General features: G+C 38.3%; 2 protein-coding genes and 1 pseudogene across 4 annotated transcripts; 1 reads left to right on the top strand and 2 right to left on the bottom strand.

The window, feature by feature from the left end:
* The first annotated feature begins 1,469 nt into the window (after positions 1-1,469).
* On the top strand, positions 1,470-14,677 carry LOC137725187 (protein FORGETTER 1). 3 transcript variants are annotated; one of them, XM_068463785.2, is made up of 32 exons: positions 1,470-2,133; positions 3,253-3,318; positions 3,499-3,672; positions 3,753-3,883; positions 4,833-4,909; positions 5,689-5,870; positions 5,998-6,075; positions 6,406-6,538; positions 6,646-6,706; positions 6,963-7,044; positions 7,171-7,299; positions 7,427-7,570; positions 7,652-7,751; positions 7,829-7,948; positions 8,303-8,373; positions 8,445-8,617; positions 8,748-8,841; positions 10,396-10,493; positions 10,569-10,704; positions 10,780-10,886; positions 11,358-11,453; positions 11,585-11,672; positions 11,772-11,883; positions 12,038-12,149; positions 12,237-12,360; positions 12,440-12,517; positions 12,603-12,721; positions 12,967-13,020; positions 13,108-13,210; positions 13,643-13,771; positions 13,949-14,060; positions 14,277-14,677. In XM_068463785.2, the coding sequence occupies exons 1-32, from the start codon at positions 1,675-1,677 to the stop codon at positions 14,306-14,308; spliced, it is 3,774 nt and encodes a 1,257-aa protein (XP_068319886.2). In that variant the 5' UTR covers positions 1,470-1,674; the 3' UTR covers positions 14,309-14,677. The 3 variants fall into 3 exon arrangements, with proteins under 3 accessions (XP_068319886.2, XP_088550189.1, XP_068319887.2); XM_088694063.1 differs by having other exon boundaries at positions 7,820-7,948; XM_068463786.2 differs by having other exon boundaries at positions 1,473-2,133; positions 7,835-7,948.
* Positions 14,678-14,765: 88 nt separating this feature from the next.
* LOC137725188 (metacaspase-4) lies at positions 14,766-17,541 on the bottom strand. Its single transcript, XM_068463787.2, has 2 exons — positions 16,985-17,541; positions 14,766-15,990 (listed from the first exon to the last, which is right to left on the bottom strand). Exons 1-2 carry the CDS (start codon positions 17,328-17,330, stop codon positions 15,065-15,067), a joined length of 1,272 nt encoding a protein of 423 aa, XP_068319888.2. The 5' UTR covers positions 17,331-17,541; the 3' UTR covers positions 14,766-15,064.
* A 1,237-nt stretch (positions 17,542-18,778) lies between these two features.
* On the bottom strand, positions 18,779-19,999 carry LOC137724421 (peroxidase 7-like; annotated as a pseudogene).
* Between the last annotated feature and the right edge of the window lie 193 nt (positions 20,000-20,192).

The following is a 20,192-nucleotide window of genomic DNA, read 5'->3' as shown; positions in this document are numbered from 1 at the left end:
GATCTATGTTTCGTAATAAAGATCGTACTCTTTCAAAAAAAAAAAAAAAAAAACTAGAGATGCTTTGGGAATTTTTTTCTGTTTGCACTGCTATACCTTTTTTTTCTTCTTTTGAATAAATGATATTAGGGGTATCGTCAAATGAGGATTTTAAAGAATTTTAAAAGATTTTAGATTCCTGGTGTAGTCAACTAGGATTTTAAAGGATTTTTATAGAGTCCATGCAAATCTATAGGTATTAAAAAATTCATAGGTTTTGAAGGATTTCTTTCAATAAGAGATTTTGTAGGATTTGAGAAGGGATTATAAGCATAACAAAATTTTACGTCCACCTCTAGAATTTCTTTTCAACCCCCTCGCTCTTTCTTTCTCTCCCTCCATTATGCAACTCGATCTTTCTTTCTCACTCTCCATTTTCTTCCAGACATAGAATCTACCAACCTGATTTTCTTTCACGTTCATCTGTCACCGTCCCAGTTGCAAACTTGAATTTTTTGAATTGTACAATATTTTTTGAATTTTTATTTCATTTATTTTGGACTATGTAATAGTATTTCTTGTAATGCTTTGATAGGAAGTGTTAATGGCTACTAGTAGTTATTGTAATGATTATGCGTTCTATCTGAAGATGTTATTTTTTTTACCATGTTAATTGAACTCTTAGAAATTACTACTAAGAATCTTATTGTCAATTCAAGTTTTCTGTACTTTTTCGTGTAATCATGTTAGTGTAAGGGTGCAAGTATCTTCCAAACCCTATTTATATTGGTATTTATATTGGTAGATGTACTTAAACTGAACAATACATTATGAACTAATCAATTGTTGAGTTAAAGTGGTTAATTTTGAGACATTTGATTTAAGAAGCACTATTTGTTTTGGTTAGTTAAAATTATTTTTCGTAAAGAAATCACAATTCAAATGAGAAAGAGAAAGTCCATAAAAATTTATAATAGAAATTCATAATAATATGTCAAAATCCATATGAAATTGTAAAATATATTAAAATTCTTTAAAATCTGTCACTTTAAAAAGTCCATTAAAATCATCTAAAATCCAAATTAACTACACCCCCTTAGTTACACTAAATGGGTGTGAGAGTGGACTAAGTCTCAGAATGTGCTAACAATAATGTGGGTCAAATTCGCCTTTGTCGATAATTGAATATAAAACCTTTCACTTACAAGTGAAGAATAATACTATTAAATTGTAATATTAAGTGATACTTAATGGAGTTTGTAGATGTGGAAAGTACTATTAACCTTTTTTTCAACAATAGTTTATCATAATAATAAGTTGTTTTGTTGCTCCTTTGTCCAAATTTGTTCAATTGAGTTTAGAATAAATTTTTTTAACCGCTCAAGTTAAAAGTTATTAACGTGCTTGGTGAAAAAGAAATGAAAATGGGAAGGTCACGTGATAGTGCACGTGCCAGGCTGAGACGAGCGAGATAGAACGAAATCTCAATCGTCGCTTTGGTCTCCATAATTACAGTCCACCGAGGCAAAAAACGCAGAGACAGAAAGAAAGTGGGAAACCCCGAAACTCCCAAACCCTCTCTTCGCGCCTTAACCTCCTTCTCTCTCAATCCAATCCAAACCGTTTCCTGAACAATTGAGCCGTTTGAGAGCAAAGGGAGGAGGAGGAGGAGGAGGGCGGAGATACTGATCCACCATGATGCAGCAGCATCAACCTCCGCCGGTCCCACTGCAATCGCAGACCGCCGGAACCCCAGGCGGAGTGCAGGTCCGCTGCGCAGGCTGCGCCAAGATCCTGACTTTGGACGCGGGGGTCACCGAATTCGCCTGCGACGACTGCCAATTGCCCCAGATGCTGCCGCCCGAGCTCATGACCCGAGCCCAGGCCCATGCCCAGGCCCACCCTGGGCCCAACAAGGCCCGCACTCCGCCTCCACTGCCGCCTCCACCGCCCCATGTTGCGCCTCACGGCGTTGATCCTTCGAAGATCCAGATCCCCTGCGCCAACTGCAAGGCCATCCTCAACGTGCCTCATGGCCTCGCGAGGTTCCGGTGCCCTCAGTGCCAAGTTGACCTCGCCGTCGATGTGTCAAAGCTCCAGCAGTTCTTCCCGCCCCGTCTGCCCCTGCCGCCTCCGCCTGAGGAGGTCAATGAGGTAATTGTTTGGTTGCTGAGAGTTTTCGGGAATGTGGAAGTATGAATTTGAAATGTGTTAATGCTAATACTATGAGTGCTAGAAATACTTTGCTTTGTTACCATACTCCTTTATAGATGTGGTTTCTTGATAGTTATAACAAGTAAAAGGCTTAGGACTTGGGAGCGAATACTAATTATTTTTGTGAGAGACTCCGACCAATGTATGTTAGAAAGTTTCACTTTTGTGTGCTTCCGTTACTTCCCTCGATGATGATTTCGGTTTCTAGCTAGTATTTATTGGAGGTTTCAACTAGGGGACTTGTATTTGGGGACGGTGTTCTTTTTTTGTTATACTTTGATTCCGAAGTGACTGGCTGATGGATCACTAACAATAGTTAACTGTCCACGTATGTGCTCAAAACCTCCACCTTTCCTGCATGTTTGGTTGCCGTTGGAGTTTAAAGTAATTTAATTGCACAAAAGGGAAACTTATTGGGTGGGATCGGGGGGATAAACTTCTACCAGGTCACTTAAGTTAAAGAACACTATTTCAGGTCAGAAACTGCAGCATTCAAACTTACAAAGCCACTTAGTACTACGGTCTAATGGTATTCCTCTTCACTATTAAGGGAGAGGTCTTAGGTTTTCTTCTCGCCAAAGGCGAATTTAAACCACATTACTATTAGCCCATTGTGAGGCTTAGCCCACTCCTCACCCCCTTAGTGTAGATAATATCGTTTGTTAAAAAAAAAAAAAAAAAAAACTTGCAAAGCCTAGGGACTCAAATATTAAATCTTTGAATTCTATTAAAGTTATCCAGTAAAGTATAACTTGTTTACAGAACTAAGCAAAGCTTAATTATAATCACCAAAAGCTGCATATCTTTCAGACCGATTATGATTTATATAGGATCACGACTGTAGCATTATGATGCTGCACTCCTTGGTGTCCATTTATGAGATTTTCTGTCAGTGAGGAGCATGTATATTAAGTCTGCAAAGCAAACTCATGCTTGGTGCTGGCTTTGGATATTCTACGACAGTTAAAAATTGGGCACTCTTGTAGAACGTTATCTTTGAAAATGCTATTGCCAGATACATGTAGGCTGATACTTTTACTGCTGCTTCTGACATGTCAGGTTGCCATTGAAGTGGAGCGAGAAGAGGATGAAGGTGGCATGGCAGGAGAAACATTTACGGACTATGTGAGTTTTTTGTTTTTCATCTACAAGTACTATGTAATTTACGTTCATAACTGCTAAGGCTTCATGGTTACAAGTTCTATTTTGGAGTTTTCTTTCTTTTTGACAATGTCAGTGTCTTTACTTGTTATTTAAACCACTGGAACCGGCATCTGAGATACATTTTATGTTGCTTTTGTGTAGCGCCCTCCAAAACTATCCATTGGCCCTCCTCATCCAGATCCTGTTGTGGAAACATCGTCCTTGTCTGCTGTGCAGCCACCTGAGCCCACTTATGATCTGAAAATCAAGGATGATTTGGAAAATAAAAAGGCTTTGTCATGTTTACAGATTGAGACATTGGTCTATGCTTGTCAGGTTGCCGTCCTGTTCTTGCCACTCTTTATTACTTGTCAATTGTCTGCTCCATTGTAAAGTTGTGTTTGCTTCCTTGACAGAGACACCTGCAGCATCTTCCAAGTGGTGAGAGGGCAGGATTCTTTGTTGGGGATGGAGCTGGTGTGGGGAAAGGTCGAACAATAGCAGGGTTAATATGGGAGAATTGGCACCGTGGGATGAAGAAAGCAGTGTAAGTTTTTGGTTGCAGTTTGTGGGCGGCTTTTAAGAGTCATTTGCATAAAAGGATAAAACAGTGCCCCCATGGACCAAAAAGGATGATATGGAAAACTCCCATCAATTGGAGTTATTGCTAGTTATAATTGTAACTGTTACTGTCAGTCAATTACCCATTGCCAGTTACATATGAAAATCACTTATAGAAATGTCTTTTTAATACATGGTACATGTGGGAAGTTAAAACACTAGCAGCAGAAGTAAATACACACAATGTTTTAAAAGGAGAAGGCGAAGCCAAGGCATTTCATGGATAACTTAAAGTTATTAATATATATATATATATATATAATATAATCAACAATAGAGTCGAAATCAAACATATACAGTTGAAATCAAACATTATAGAAGAATAATCAACAATCAAATATAAAATTTCTTCACTGTGGGCGAGAAACCCTAACGTTAAAAATAAAAATAAAAACCCCAGCTGACGCCTCAGGCACCTAGGCATGCCTCGACCACGCCTAGGCGAGTTTAAGCCTACTCCCGCTGGGCAGAGGCGTATTCCTCACCACCCTGCCTCGAAGGCTGCCTAGGTACGCCTCAAGGCTCATTTTTAGAAACACTGAATACTCAATGTTGACAAAAAAAAAAAAATCATACTAGGTACTGTCTGTTCAGTAACAACAAAAAGTACCACACTTCAAACATGACCTGTTCGTACAAAGTTTTGCTCTGTGGATTGGAGAGGAAATTCAACTGCGTGGGTTTCTTTATCAAAGAATCTCACTCGTGGGAGTTTCAGTATTTTTCTTTACGTTGATATTGTTTTAAAAGCAATCCGTAACTGCCTTTTGTTTTGTTGGTTGGAATTGCAATACTGAATGTGTTCCTAGGCCGGAACTATGCTTTTCAACTCTTTGTTTAATGCTTTTATCCTCTCTGCGTTGATTCTAAAACAGGTGGGTTTCTGTTGGTTCAGACTTGAAATTTGATGCAAGAAGAGACTTAGATGATGTAGGTGCAACTTGCATTGAAGGTAAATATGCTTGGTCTAGTGTTTTCTTGTTTGTGTTTATGTGTGTGCTTTTCTAAACATGCTTGGTCTAATTCTGTTTTTGTATTTAGAAGTACAATTTTGTATACTGGGACGAATTGTGAAAATCATTCATATAAAATTGCATCATAAATTTCTTCCTCATCTGTGTAGTAGATGAAGTTTCTGCCCAGTGTGTTGCTGTGGTTAATGGTTTTGTTTTGTGGTGTTATAATTTGATTCAAGCTTATTGACATTTGAAAATTCTGTGAGGATGGTTTAATAGTGGAAAGAGGTTTAGAACTGCTAGGTAAAGATGGTACTGATGCAGTTGGCAAAAGTTGTACTGGCAACTGGCAAGTAATTGGTGATAGTAATTCTGTAGAATCTTACTGAAACTGTGCTTTAAGTCATGGATTTCCTTATTCTAGAAAAGAATATCTGATTGTTTTTATTCAAAAATTGAAGGATTGTTACCTTTTCTTTACTTATAATTGGAAACTCTGTGATTAGGCTTGCATTTGGTTGTACTTATTATATTACATTGTTTGGTAAAAGGTTGTGGCATGAGATGACATCGCGTGCCAAACATAGAAAAGGATGAGAGTTCAAAAAAATTAAATTTTCAGATAGGGTAGGGCATCAGGACTCTGATTAGATTTAGCTACAGGTTACTGATTTTTTGAATTTCATAAATCTCCAATTGGAATTAAGCCTTTCTTCCATCATGAGAGGCTCTATGCTTCTGAACAATATCACAATAGATATAATCTTGGTTGCAGTACACGCATTGAACAAGCTGCCTTATTCCAAACTTGATTCAAAGTCTGTTGGCGTCAAGGAGGGCGTTATTTTTCTGACATACAGCAGCCTCATTGCATCCTCTGAGAAAGGTCGTTCACGTATGGGGCAGCTTGTGCAGTGGTGTGGACCAGGATTTAATGGTCTAATCATATTTGATGAGGTAGTATATTTTTGTTTTAAATGTTTTTCCAATGACTTTTAACCTATGCTTTAATTGATGGAATGAAATGTTCCATGGTGTCAATATGTTCTGCTTTTCATTCTAAAGGTCAATGGCTTCATTGTAGTGCCACAAGGCCAAAAATCTGGTGCCTGAATCTGGAAGTCAGCCAACACGTACTGGTGAAGCAGTTCTTGAAATTCAGGTTTATCCTATCAGAATTGGAAAGCACAAATATTGCCTATTGTTTATTTTTTTTATATTCAAGGTTTAGATCAGTAATTTCGGTTATGGGTGATTTAATAAATAATTGGCATATTTAAGATATTTGACTTTGCAGAGTCCCCATTTTGTATTTTACTTTATAAAGTCTGATACAACTCCTCTTCTGACACATTATGCAATTATGCCTGACTGCAATAGCGATGGTTCCTCTGTACAATAGTAAATAAATTTTTGCAGTAAAAGGGCCAGAATAGTATTAACTATTAAGTGACTGCATTAACTCATAATGTTTTTCATTGTATTGTCACAGGCTAAGCTTCCTGAAGCTCGTGTTATTTATTGCTCAGCAACTGGTGCATCTGAACCACGAAATTTGGGTTACATGGTACGGCTTGGTCTTTGGGGGCATGGAACATCTTTTGCTGATTTCCGTGAATTTCTAGGTGTGGGTTTTTCACGGACTACCTATACATTTGTTTGTCATATTAATATAAACTTTTACTTTCTTACAGAAAGTAGAATATCTTTTCTAACACCACAGTGTGTGTAGGTGCTATTGAGAAGGGAGGTGTTGGAGCACTCGAACTTGTTGCCATGGATATGAAAGCAAGGTAACAAGGCTGAGAATAATTACGTGTAAAGTTTACATTAGGAGCAAAGATGATGTAATAAGGATCTAAATGGGGACTCAATTTGAGGACTTATGTTTCAGCTCTTAAACCATATATGGATCACATAGTGTGCATCTCATCAGTCCATATTTGATACACACACACACACACATAATAACTGATATGCAAGTCCTCCACGCCCATGTCAAAATGCCATCATTTATGATCTAAAAATGTGTGTGTTTTGATATTTCAGGGGGATGTATGTATGTCGAACTCTTAGCTACAAAGGGGCAGAGTTTGAAGTTGTTGAAGCACCGCTAGAAGCTGAAATGATGGTTTAACATACTCATCTCTTATTTGTAACTCTTATGTTGAGGGGCATATTTTTATCTTTGATTACTTGATATTTTAATTATAAGCAAAGATTTTTATTCTTTTATGTTACTTTGTTGTCTTTTTAGGACATGTACAAAAAAGCAGCAGAATTTTGGACAGAGCTGCGACAGGATATACTGACAGCATCTCAATTTCTCACTAATGAAAAGCCAATTTCTAGTCAAGTGTGGCGACTATATTGGGCTAGCCATCAGGTATTCAACAGTCTCTGTTCCTGGATGTTTCTTTTAACATTTTATGGTTTTCTTAACTTTTCAAATACATTTTCAGATTTTTTTTAATAACTTTTTTGTTGTCCTTGGTTTTGTGCATATCTTGCAGCGTTTCTTTAGACATATGTGCATGTCAGCTAAGGTGCCAGCTGCTGTAAGACTGGCTAAGCAAGCATTGATGGATGGCAAGTGTGTGGTTATTGGCCTTCAGAGTACTGGAGAGGCGCGAACTGAGGAAGCTGTGACCAAATATGTGAGCCAATTGGTTATTTCTATTGTACTTGGTTTTTGATTTGTACGTCTTTATTTATTTTGTGTTTCCATGCTTAAGCAGGGTCTTGAACTTGATGATTTTATTTCCGGACCTCGAGAACTTTTACTGAAATTTGTTGAGGAAAATTATCCTTTGCCTGAAAAGCCTGAACCTCTCGAAGGTATGTATGTGATTTACTATCGTTTGCAATCATTTATTTTAATGTCACTGCCAATTTACTTTCTAAAGTTATATTAGGAGAAGATAATGTGAAGGAGCTGCAGCGGAAGAGGCACTCAGCAACTCCTGGTGTATCAATGAAAGGGAGAGTGAGGAAAGTTGCAAAATGGAAACCTGCAAGTGATGAAGATTCTGAAAGTGAGTTTCTAGAAACTGGCTTATCTCTAATACTCTAACGCTTGTATTTGGGCCCTTAATATTATTTGTTTTTGGTAACTACTTGTTCTTCACAAAAGCCACAAGCATGTTTTGTTTGGATTCTCAATCACCTTGAAGGAAATGTTTCTATGGTTCTTATTGGTGCATCACTTTTAGCCTGTTTGCAGAGTGCACCTACCGAAGTTTTCAGCTTAACTTGTTCCTATATGTTTATTCAACATCTTTTCCTTTTAGGGCACATCAATTACAACCGGTTGTATCTTATGTAGTTGAGAAATGATGCAACTACTTTAGTACCTTTTCTTGTTCTCAAGCATTGTTTGATTAATGCAGCTGATTCTGCTCAGGAATCTACTGAATCTGACGACGAGTTTCAAATATGTGAAATTTGCCAATCTGAGGAGGTAATTCCATTTGGCATGTTAAGATGGTTGCTTTTGCAATATGTTACTTATCCATTAGATACTTGCTGCAGGAAAGAAAGAAACTGCTTCATTGTTCCTGTTGTGGCCAACTGGTCCATGCTGCATGTCTTATCCCACCTGTGACAGATGAAGTATCAGTAGATTGGTCATGTCATTCATGCAAGGAAAAAACAGAGGAATTTTTGAAAAGAAGACAAGAGTATATAGCTGTACTTACAAAGATGTTAGTTTAATTTGATTCTTTTTCCTCACAAGAGTTTCTTGTTTAATAACTTATTTTTCATGACATGTTGATATTCACTGTCTTATTGTAATTTTTTAACCACATCAATGCAATTTTCATAACCTTTTAGGTATGAAGAAGCTTTGGCTCGTAAGTTAAACATATTGGAGATAGTTCGTTCTTTGGATCTTCCGAACAATCCTTTGGATGATATCATTGATCAGGTAGTGGCAATGCTCTCTCTCTCTCTCATGTAGTTTTGAAAATACTAAATCACATGTTCATTGCTAAATTTTGCATCCACCTTTGTAGAACATCCATGCTTGTCCTCTTTTTCCCTAAAATCCAACTGGAAAAGCTTGCCCATGATTTGTTAGTTATTGTAGGCTGTTATGCCATGCTGTAGTCTAATTCTATCCTCATTTTGTGAAAGTGTTAGATTCTGAAATACTTGAGTTAGGTCCAAAGTCCAAACTGAACAAGTCTTTTCTTATAACGTGCAGTAGATGCTATATTATATTAAGCATTTTTCATACATAAGTTTGAACATACTTGTTGAAAGGAAAGTTTTGGTCATAAGTTTATCTATAGCACAACCACCATCTCTAATTGTAAATCTGTGGAGTATGTCTGTGGCATAATGTTACCTAGAAATTGACATCATAAAGGATATCAAAGAAATGAGCTATCTTGTCCAACTCCCAATCGTTGGAAGTTACTAACAAATTTGGGTCCAAAAAATACCTCTTCTCTTGTGCTCTCCTTTGTACCAAAGGGAAAAAGCACCTCCGCTCTTTTCCAGGACTGATTTCTTGCCACTACAAAAAGAGAAGGCGAGGATTCTGTCAACTGAGACATGAAGAATATCTTACTCTTCAGTCTTCATAACAGTGACGCAAGTTATGTAGGCATAATGGAGAGGGTACTCAGAATTAAATCCAGTTCTGAACTTTTGATAGGTTTATTTTTTCTAACCTCTGAGTCCGTTTAGTTACGGCTCAAAAATTGGATCCCACACCAGCTTTGCTTTTTAAGAAAACCCCAATGGTTGACCATGGTAGGAAATGGATTGGTGAAACAATATCCATGAGCTTAGTCAAAGTCCTACTGGAAAAAGCTGACTCTTAGAAAAAAATAATAAATTTACCCCTTTTAATCTTAAGGGCCTGTATGATTCCTTTACTAATGGTGCTTTTAGATCACTTTTTAAACTTGCTCCATAATAGAGAACCCCTGAATGGTTTTACACTTTTGGTTGTTCACACCAAGTTGTACCATTCTTTTTTTATTGTACTGGTCCTGCCATTCATACTGGGTTGCTTGTGTCATACTGATCCAAAGGAAATGCTAATTCCCATTCTGCATATTTAATTGTTTATAACAATACTATGTAGGTTTCTTACACTTAATATGAAAATATTCCGGTCTGCATGAGCAGGCGTGACGATGTATATACATGTAATTCTTAATTCAAAGACACAGTATAGGTGGGTAAAGGGTACCAGTAAAAAAAGATGGTAGACAAAAGAGGCCATTGATCCAAGGGTAGCATTGTTTTTTATTTCCATTTTCAGTCTCTACTTGACAATCAGTCTCTTGTTCTGTGTATACAAAGAACTTGCTTGATCCCATCTAACAGTCACTTTGCCAAGACCGTCTGCTATATTCCAGATTCTAAACTAATGTTCATATTCCACAACTCACGACGGTATACTGCAACTTTTTATGTTTGTGAAGCAGAATTTTTTTTCTTATTTTTCTTTTGGCATGGGTGTCAGCTTGGAGGCCCTGATAATGTAGCAGAAATGACTGGAAGGAGAGGTATGCTTGTGAGGGCATCTGGTGGAAAAGGTGTTACCTATCAGGCACGGAACACGTAAGTTATGGTATTTTTTCACTCTCTTACTTATTTGAACTAAGTTTAAACTGGCTAAACTGTATTTCGGTTTAGGAAGGAAATTTCCATGGAGATGGTAAACATGCATGAGAAGCAGCTTTTCATGGAAGGCAAGAAGTTGGTTGCCATCATTTCTGAAGCTGGATCTGCTGGCGTGTCTTTGCAGGCAGATAGAAGAGCTACAAATCAGGTATGCCTATATTTTATAGAGCTTATCTTCTGAACAGTTGCTCCCCTCATTCCTTGCATTCTAATTTAACAACAGAGACGAAGGGTGCATCTTACTCTGGAACTTCCTTGGAGTGCTGATCGAGCGATTCAACAGTTTGGAAGAACTCACAGGTCAAATCAAGCCTCCGCTCCTGAATACAGGTAGATAGACACTACATGTATACATTGTTTCTTTTATTTGGGTCACCGGTGTTATGCTGGTAGGCTGGTAGCTATATTAGTCTTGACTTGTTTCTTCTTACTTATAGAAGCAAGGGCTTGTCCACTGTGCCAGTACACTTTGGTCTATCAGGTCCAGATATCCTTCATTAGTTTTTTAGTGAAACCAAATATCCTTACTTAGTGAATCCTCAAGCTGCTATAAGAGTGGTTTTGGTTGAATCTATGGTCAAACCAACTCAAGGGGTGGCTTTACGACCAGATGAGTTTTGTCTCTTGGGAGTCAATAAAATTAAGATTACATGATAAAATTTTCTATTTATTCATTTATCGTTTTCTGATCAGTATGATTACTATTTAGTTATTTAATGAATGCGATCATGGATACGAGGATCATGCATGGTTGGTTGTTTTTTCAAGTTGATGTGGTTTACTCCATTATTTCTTTTGCAGGCTTCTCTTTACTAACCTTGGTGGAGAGCGTCGATTTGCATCCATTGTAGCAAAGAGATTAGAATCTCTAGGAGCACTAACACAGGGTGACCGCAGGTTACTTGAATTTCATCTATATGTACATTTGGTAGTTGTTACTATTGTGGTATAAGGAATATGTGTTGTAATTTTATTCTCCATCCTGTGAGCGATTTGCTTATCTCATTATTTGGTCTGATGTATTGCAGGGCAGGGACATCATTGAGTGCCTATAACTATGATAGTGCTTATGGAAAGAAGGCCCTGATGTTGATGTATAGAGGAATCATGGAGCAGGTTTGTATGAACTTCATCTGAAAAATAATATCGCTCCATAATTTATTAATAAGTCAAAATTAAATTGTGATGGAAAATTAACTAGAATTCAATTTTCAGGATTCTCTGCCTGTTGTACCGCCAGGATGTTCATCAGAAAAACCGGAAACAATCCAAGATTTTATTGAGAGGGCTAAAGCTGCTCTTGTTTTAGTAGGAATAATTAGGGATGGTAATAATTTTTGAGCTATTGCGGCGTGTATTATACTTTGTTTGTGCAGTTAATTGATTTAAAAATTTTGTTTTACGTGATAGAATGTCACAGAGAATTTTCTTTTAACTATATTTTATTTTCTTGATGGTGACTTCTACTTCTTATGATGTAGCTCATGGGAAAGATCATGGCAGGCTCACTGGCCGTATAATTGAATCAGATATGCATGATGTTGGACGTTTCCTTAATCGGATTTTAGGAGTACCGCCCGATATACAGAATAGGTCTGTGATTGACATTCCAATTAAAATATAGTTTCCTTATAGCAGTTAGAGCGGGGTTTCATATGCTGACATCATTTCAATACACAGGCTGTTTGAGTGTTTCGTTAGCATTTTGGATCTTATTGTCCATAATGCACGCATTGAAGGGAATCTTGACTCTGGGATTGTTGATATGAAAGCCAATGTTATAGAGCTTCAAGGAACTCCAAAGGTCAAGCTTTGCTTAATTAATTAATTGTTGGTTGTTTGCTTTAGATATTATATTTATATTGACTTCCAATTTCTTGCAGACTGTGTATGTTGATCAAATGTCTGGAGCATCGACGGTGCTTTTTACATTTACCCTGGATCGTGGGGTTACGTGGGAGGTACCTTTGTTTTTCAAGTGACTAGTTGAGTGGTGGCTTATCACTATGTCAATTCACCATACTAAACTATGTTTATCCTTGGTAGTCTGCGAGTGCCATGCTTGAAGAGAAACAAAAGGATGGACTTGGTTCTGCCAATGATGGTTTCTATGAATCTAGGAGGGAATGGTTGGGGAGACGTCATGTCATATTAGCCTTTGAGAGGTCTGCATCTGAAGTTTGTTATGCGTATTTTTTGGTTTCAAACTTGGATTGTTCCACCCATATTTGCTTGAGTGAAATATATATATAATTATATATATATATGCATGTTTTATTACTTTTTTCCCTTTTGAGCTTGTCTTCATCATTATTATAATGTACCTTCCCTTCATAGTTATTGTACTTCAATTAGTGAATCTTGCTGTTTCGTTTTCTAGTTTCATTGTTTTACCCTAAATATGTTTCAGTTCTACTTCTGGATTGTATAAGATAGTCCGTCCTGCAGTTGGAGAGTCAGTGAGGTACCAAATTTATGCTTTATGTGCTTCATTCATCTTGTTCTAAAAGACATATATTTCACTTTCACCTACTACTTTTCCCCTATCCAGAGAAATGCCTCTGTCAGAGCTAAAAAGCAAATACAGAAAAACATCAACGGTGGATAAGGCTCGCAGTGGTTGGGAAGATGAATATGAAGTTTCGTCCAAACAGGTGTAGATACTTGATGAACTTAATTCAAAATGGCTGTATTATTTTTGGTGCAAATAGTTCTGTACTGTTATTAATTAACTTTGTTGCTGTTTTCTATAACGTGATGGTGAAAATCTGTATTTCGTATGCATTCAAATCAACTATTGATCAATCAAGAATGTTAAAAAAAGGCACCGATTTTATCAAATCGTTAAGTATATTATGTTTACCTTAATGGTCAATTTAACCTTTAAAAAACATACAAAGCACGTCTGACTCATTATTTCTTTCTTGAAGACTTGGATATTGTTTCCGTATCAGATAACAACTCATATCTGCTAGTTATGTATTTAGCAGCTCACATTCCAACCCGATTAGTTGAAAATTTCCTAGCTGTTTATACATATCGTTTGCTGATTGTAATAATCTTGTGACTTCACCTTTACTTTGCAGTGCATGCACGGACGCAATTGTAAGCTTGGCAACTTCTGTACTGTTGGCAGAAGACTGCAGGAAGTAAATGTATTAGGTGGCCTCATTCTTCCTGTCTGGGGCACTATTGAGAAGGCTCTTTCGAAGCAGGTAACTTGTTTTGATCTGCTAGTTAATTTGACTTGGTGATCTCAGTGACGTAAATTGAATAAAGTACAGACTGCATCTCTTAAAGTTTGCACTGAATTTTTCCCGAATAGCTTATATTTAGTGAAAGTACAAATAAGCATTTCTAACTACCTATAACTCCTGTGACAATTTCTCCAGCAACGGCAAAGCCACAAGCGGCTACGTGTTGTGCGTATAGAAACCACGACGGATAACCGCAGAATCGTTGGTCTATCAGTCCCAAATGCAGCAGTGGAATCCGTACTTCAAGGTCTCTCCATTTCTCTTGTTAATTACTTTTTTTCCTCTGCTTAATGCCCTTGACCAATAAGAAATTTCAACGACGCTCCAATTCAAACTCTTTTAACGATGAGCATTTACTAAGACAATTTCTCATGCAAGCAAAACTCGTCAATGACTAGCGATATGAACTCATTCGTTCCCTTTAGAAGTTCATTTGACAGAGGCTTCTCTGATTATGTTACAGATTTTGCATGGGTTCAAGAAATCGACGATTGAGATGACGCGGTAGAGTCTGGTTGTAAATTTTGCGGAGTTGCTCCTCTATGCCGTGATAATCTTGGAATAGTTCCAGAACGAAGGCAGAAGCCGAATACCCAAGAAATAGAAAAACGAAGATAATTTTTCTGCACATTGTAACGGAACCGTGCAGTCGTTGATTTTGATTGTATTTGTTCCTCAACCTCCATTGCTCTTGTTTTTTTTTTTTTGCCTTATTTATTTTGTACATCGCCGATGACGTTTTACGGCATTGGAGGTTAGAGTAGTAGGCCGTCTTTGGTCATTAGTTTTGCCAGAATCAATTTGTATCACTACCATCCAGTTATTCAAATGGTAGAGGAAATGGAAATTCCCTTTTTTGTTCAATACAATTTATGACATGCAAATATTGCTTAGATGAAATAGAAAAACTTTCAAAAAAAAAAAAAAAAAAAACAGAACAAATTCATTAAAAATCAAATGGAAAATCCAATAAAACCTGCGAAAATATCAGAGTGACTTGCATGTAATTGGTTCCTCGTCACTGTGGCATCCCAATTTTATAATGCATTGCTAGGTACAAGTTTTTCTCCATGTGGCAGCAATGCAAATATTAGACTGAGATGTCACGTAACGGTGAACCACAATTCTATGCAAGTCTTATCCACATGCACAGCACAAAGTAACCCACTCATAGTTATTTATCACAATAGCTATACATATTGCACAGCACAAAGTACCTCACTCGTGTGTATACACACACACGCTTTCAGATCAGCAAACGAAAGGAGCATCGACGTGATGGTCATGGCAATAGAGGCCAGGTCGCTGAGCGAAACCCTGTCTCTTCAGAGTCTCCCTCGCCTTAAGAACAAGCTCTTGGTTAGAAATTTCACCGTCTTGCTCTGAGAGTATCTTCTGAATTGCATTACTAAGAGCTCCATAAGATTCAGCTGCATTTCCTGGAGGAGTGGCATCTGCAGACGTTTGGTCTGTCTGGCAACCGCTTATGAGAATCCCGCCATCAGGAAAGCCGCGATGATTTGCTCCAGCATAAACCTCTTCCTTGCTGCCCACTTCCGTCTCTAAGGCAGGCTTTGCGTACTCATCGTTGTCTTGAAGCTTTTGTTCAAGAAACCCTTGAGCCAAGCTTCCAATCTTCCCCAGTAACCCACTGCCTCCGCCCTCGTGGCTTTGGAGTTTATTTATGATCACCTTCATGAACTTCTTCACCTTAGGGCTGGCATCCTCTCCGAAAACATCGAAAAGTGTTGGCCTCAGCTGCCCAACATCAATGTCGTCCTTACCTGTTTTTTGCTTGAGTATCTCTATGAGAGTAGAGAGTGGTAGAGACTTGCCTTTGACATAGACCCTGTCCCCATCTTCAGTTTCGATCTCTCTGTCTTCCGTCTCTTCTTCTTCTTCTTCTTCTTCATTATGTCGACCGCGGCGCAATGCAGATGGCATGTGGATCCCACGAGACTCCAGTGCATCTCCCGCCCTGGCCTTGAGAAAGTTCTTGAATCCACCAAAACTGCCACTGCCGGAGCCGGACTTGTGCTCGCGCTCTTGCCCCTTGGTGCTCTCTCCTATCTGTTCTATCGCTTCATCAATGAGCCCACCGCTGTGGCACGAATCTGATACAATTGTCAGCCTGCAACCTGCTGGCAGCTGGTCTACAAACCCCCTGAAGTCATCATCTGTTACAAGTACCGTCCAAAAACAGTTGTAATATCAACCCGAAAACAAACAAAGCAATCTTATACAAATATGACCATATCATATTAACACATTTTTGAAACACAACACTCCGCTTATATTTACGGAGTCAGATTCTCTCCCTCCTAATCTCCCTCCCCTCCCCACGTCAACATCTTTAAAGAGAGAGAAAGACAAAAGAGGAAAGTGTGAGAGAAGGAGAGAGAGGGGGCGAGGAGAATAGGAGGGGCGAGAATCTACTCCTATATTTTCGGTGTTCAGCATTCCATATTTAGGAAAGGGATCCTCTCCTCATGCCTTCCTCCTAGCCCACCAAATTAGGAAATCTGTGCCGCTGAAATTTGATCAAACGGCTACAAACAAAGACCCACTTTAAAAGATATAATAAGTGCAGTTGTTGGATCAAATTTCATCTGCACGAATCCCTAATTTGGTGGATTAGGAGGAAGGGATCCGGAGAGATCCATTTCCCCATATTTATATTAGAGAGAACACTAGATAGAAATGACTTAACTTTATGCTTACACGCAATGTAAAAGCAGAAAAGCGGATCAAGAACCAAAAGACTATATATATCCAGAATTCCAACCAAACGGATTCAGTTGATCCAAATTTTTTTGGATCATCAAGCAAGATCTCAACTTTTTCTAAAATACGATCAAATTCAATTTATAATCCACCGATTTTGTTCACCAGAGATTAAAACAAAGGAAATTGGCTGAAATGATCACTTTACAAATCCTTTTGAGCATTTGATGGATATATCGTCAATGCTTGATTGATATGTCTGTCAATGTTTGATCAATATGTCCTCGATGTTTAATTTTGATCAGTTCAGCAAATGAAATTCGCAAAACGATCATTTCCGTCAATCTTCCAAACAGATCAAAGCAATTGTGACAACAATAACTCCAATAAAACCCAAAGCTCAAAAATCAAAATTGAGCAGAAAAGATAAGAGAAACGGAGTCAAACCAGTGATGAGGTTCATGTCAGTGGGGACGACGCACTCATCGTATCCCGTATCATCATCATCGCCGGTCTCGGCGGGAAGGCGGGTCCCATGGCCGCTGTAGTGGACAAAGAGGACGTCGCCGGAGTCGGCGGATCGGATGAGGTTGGTGATGGCCCGGCGGATGTTTTTTCCGGTGGGCTGAGTGTAGGAGTCGTCGGTGTCGATCAGGACTTGGATGTCGTCCTCGGAGAAGCCGTAGCGGTCGACGAGGCAGCTGTACATTCGCTTGACGTCGTTTATGCAGCCTTTGAGCTCCGCCTTTGTTCCTGGGTAGTTGCATCCTATCAGCACCGCCTTCCTCGCCATTTTCTCCCAATTCCGATCACTCTCACTCTCTGTTTTCTTGCTTTTTGTTGATTTGTTTGGATTGCCTTACGACAATAATTGACTTAAAAATAGTTTTTTTTTTTTTTTTTTTTTTTTTGGAATTAAAATAAATTTTAATAATACAAATCCTAGTTTTTTTTTTTAATTGGGCTTTGGGTGGCTGTCGGCAAAGAAGAAAGTGAATGATGACGTGGATAGTTGGATGCACGTATTGGCTTTTTATACTTTCCAAGTCTGAGATCTCACTCTCCGAAAAGTAAGATTAATTTTCAGTAGAGTCTAAAATAGTTAAAAAGTATTTAAGCCTATTTCTGATCATAGTTAAATGACATATGTTGTTTCAAATTTTTACTCAAAGAATTATCAGCTTCACGTATTGATTTTAATTGCATTACCATTTTATGAGTGATAAGTTTGCCATGTTGGTACAATATCTTTCCATATTGAGTAATGTTATTTATACTATGTTTTTATGTCACATCCTGGCTCGGGGCGGACCACTTCCCGGGCACACTCCACCACCGTAGCACGATATTGTCCGCTTTGGGCTCCGATCACGCCCTCACAGTTTTGTTTTTGGGAACTCACGAGCAACTTCCCAGTGGGTCACCCATCATGGGATTGCTCTAGCCCCCTTCTCGCTTAACTTCGGAATTCCTACGGAACCCGAAACCAGTGAGCTCCCAAAATGCCTCGTGCTAGGTAGGGATGAGAATATACATATAAGGATCACTCCCCTAGGTGATGTGGGATGTCACATTTTATATCATATTTTCATACCACCTTAAGTGGCATCTGATGTAGACATCCACATCATTTGAAAAATTTGCAGAACCCAAGGAAAAGAAGGAGAAAGACTTCTCGTATACCATAATCATAATTTAATTATCTAGTTTTTTTTATAATTATTAGTTTATTAAATAATGAACTAAATTTGAAAATCTGATTAATTTAAATAATGTGACTGTTCACATCAAATGTCACTTAAGATGATATGAAAATGTGGTACAAAAACATAGTTTGAATAACATTACTCTTCCATATTAGCACAAATTTCTACCCTTTAATTTTAAAGAAAAATTGTCTAGCTTTTATCAAGTCTTTTATAAACTTTCCCACACAATATGAGCAAAAGCAACAACATGACCAGACTCACAAATTTATAGTATATTATCATTCATTGTACAATATCGCACCATGTAAAGTTACGTTACGAAAAAATCATGCTAATTGGTTAAGAACATATACTGATATTGTATGTTCAGGAACATTAATCTCCTCCTTTTTGTTTTAATTTTATCACTTTTGTTTGTGCTGTTCTTTTGAAATCTATGACAGAAATAACACTTATGATCATAACTTATATAAATATATTGTAAATTTATCATAATACAATAAAATCATCAGAAACACAAATCCAAGCTCAAACTTATTAAAATGCAATTAGATTCTCAAACCGGTAAAATGGAAAATTAGAGAAAACATAATCACGTCCTCGACATCATTTTTTAGCATTGACAAAATTGCAGTTCACTCGGATTTCTCCTTCATTGCTTCTTGTTAGAACTTGAACATTTCCAAGCTTCACCATTGACACCGAAAACTGGCCTTCGAAAAGCGACGGCTGGGACGCCAATGCAGCAACAAAAGGACCGGTTCTCTCGTCTGAATTGAGCAGCTGATCAGTTGACAGCAATCCCAACTTCTTGTGAAGATTCGAGTAGTACATTGTATCGAATGTCTTTGGAGTTATGGCGTCGAGATAAACCAAGTCCAAGTCGTTTTTGCATTTCTTCTTCAAGAAATTATTTAAGTACATGGAGTTAAGCGAAGGGTCGGGCTTTCTTGTTCCATTGAAATTTGAGAGCCTGTGCTTGAAGGCGTAGCAAGAACTTCTGCCAATGGTGTGTGCCCCGGAGAGGGTGACCAGATCAAGCATGTTCAAGCCGCGCGCTTAGAAAAAATCGATCAATTGAGTGATGTTCTCGTATCCCTGAGGAACACTGTCAGCTTCCTTGAGGATTGAAAATTTACCATCTTTGCGCCCAAAGGGGACTTCCCAAAATGGACCTCCAGCTATGATTGTGGCATCTCTAGTTGCAGCGGTGAGAATGTCAGCACATGAGACGGTTTTAGGACACTGTCTCTCAAGCTCAGCCTTGATATCGTCGATTACTTCAAAACCTCTAAGTGTCCTGCTAGCAAATGCCCTCCTCTCGCTGTCTCGATGGTTAAGCAGAATCGATGCGTCGCAGCCCTGCAGTGCAATGTTCATTTACGATCATATAATACATGTCATTTACTGATATGCTAAGCCTTTGTTCTATTAACCGCAAGTAAAGTTAACGTGAATGCATGCTTACTCTCACAACGCAGTCGTGGAAATGCAAGCGAATGATGCTAGCAGCCAAAGTGAAATCCTTTTGAGTCCAATCTCCGACTTTCTGCTGAATGATTCCTTCAGCTTGCGGGCATGTTTTAACATAGTGATCAAAAGACAGAAGATCCTCGGCACGAACAGCTTTGGCCCGAGACTTTTTTACGTTGAGAGCTGCCGTTATAGGTAACTTAGTCACCGATACAACATCGATCACGAACAGCTCCAACAGAACAAGAACAACAGACAGTGTAGAAATACACAACTTCATGTCTAAGAAAACTTGTTTTTGGTAGTCGGTATTATTGTGTATGCTTAGTTTTAACCTTGACCAACCATGATTTTATATAAAGCTCTAGAGATTGAGTTGATATGTTTGTGGGGTTTCGAAAATACGTGAGAAGCACAATTGAGTCTTAACACACAAAAAGTAACATGCAAACATGTAGCCTTTGGAAGTCTCA

The sequence above is a fragment of the Pyrus communis genome, chromosome 5 (genome assembly GCF_041283825.1).
Source record: "Pyrus communis isolate YQ-2024b chromosome 5, ASM4128382v1, whole genome shotgun sequence".
Classification (NCBI taxonomy): domain Eukaryota; kingdom Viridiplantae; phylum Streptophyta; class Magnoliopsida; order Rosales; family Rosaceae; genus Pyrus; species Pyrus communis.
The sequence above is the reverse complement of the archived record's forward strand: the minus strand, read 5'-3'. Positions and strand labels throughout refer to the sequence as shown.

Bases quoted from the DNA above. Each gene is read 5' to 3' on its own strand.
- LOC137725187 (XM_088694063.1), top strand. From the start codon at position 1,675: ATGATGCAGCAGCATCAACCTCCGCCGGTCCCACTGCAATCGCAGACC. The intron at 10,494-10,568 runs GTAAGTTATGGT...ATTTCGGTTTAG, and splicing joins ACCTATCAGGCACGGAACAC to GAAGGAAATTTCCATGGAGA. The intron at 12,518-12,602 runs GTACCTTTGTTT...TATCCTTGGTAG, and splicing joins ATCGTGGGGTTACGTGGGAG to TCTGCGAGTGCCATGCTTGA.
- LOC137725188 (XM_068463787.2), bottom strand. From the start codon at position 17,330: ATGGCGAGGAAGGCGGTGCTGATAGGATGCAACTACCCAGGAACAAAG. The intron at 15,991-16,984 runs GTTTGACTCCGT...TACTTGTAACAG, and splicing joins TGACATGAACCTCATCACTG to ATGATGACTTCAGGGGGTTT.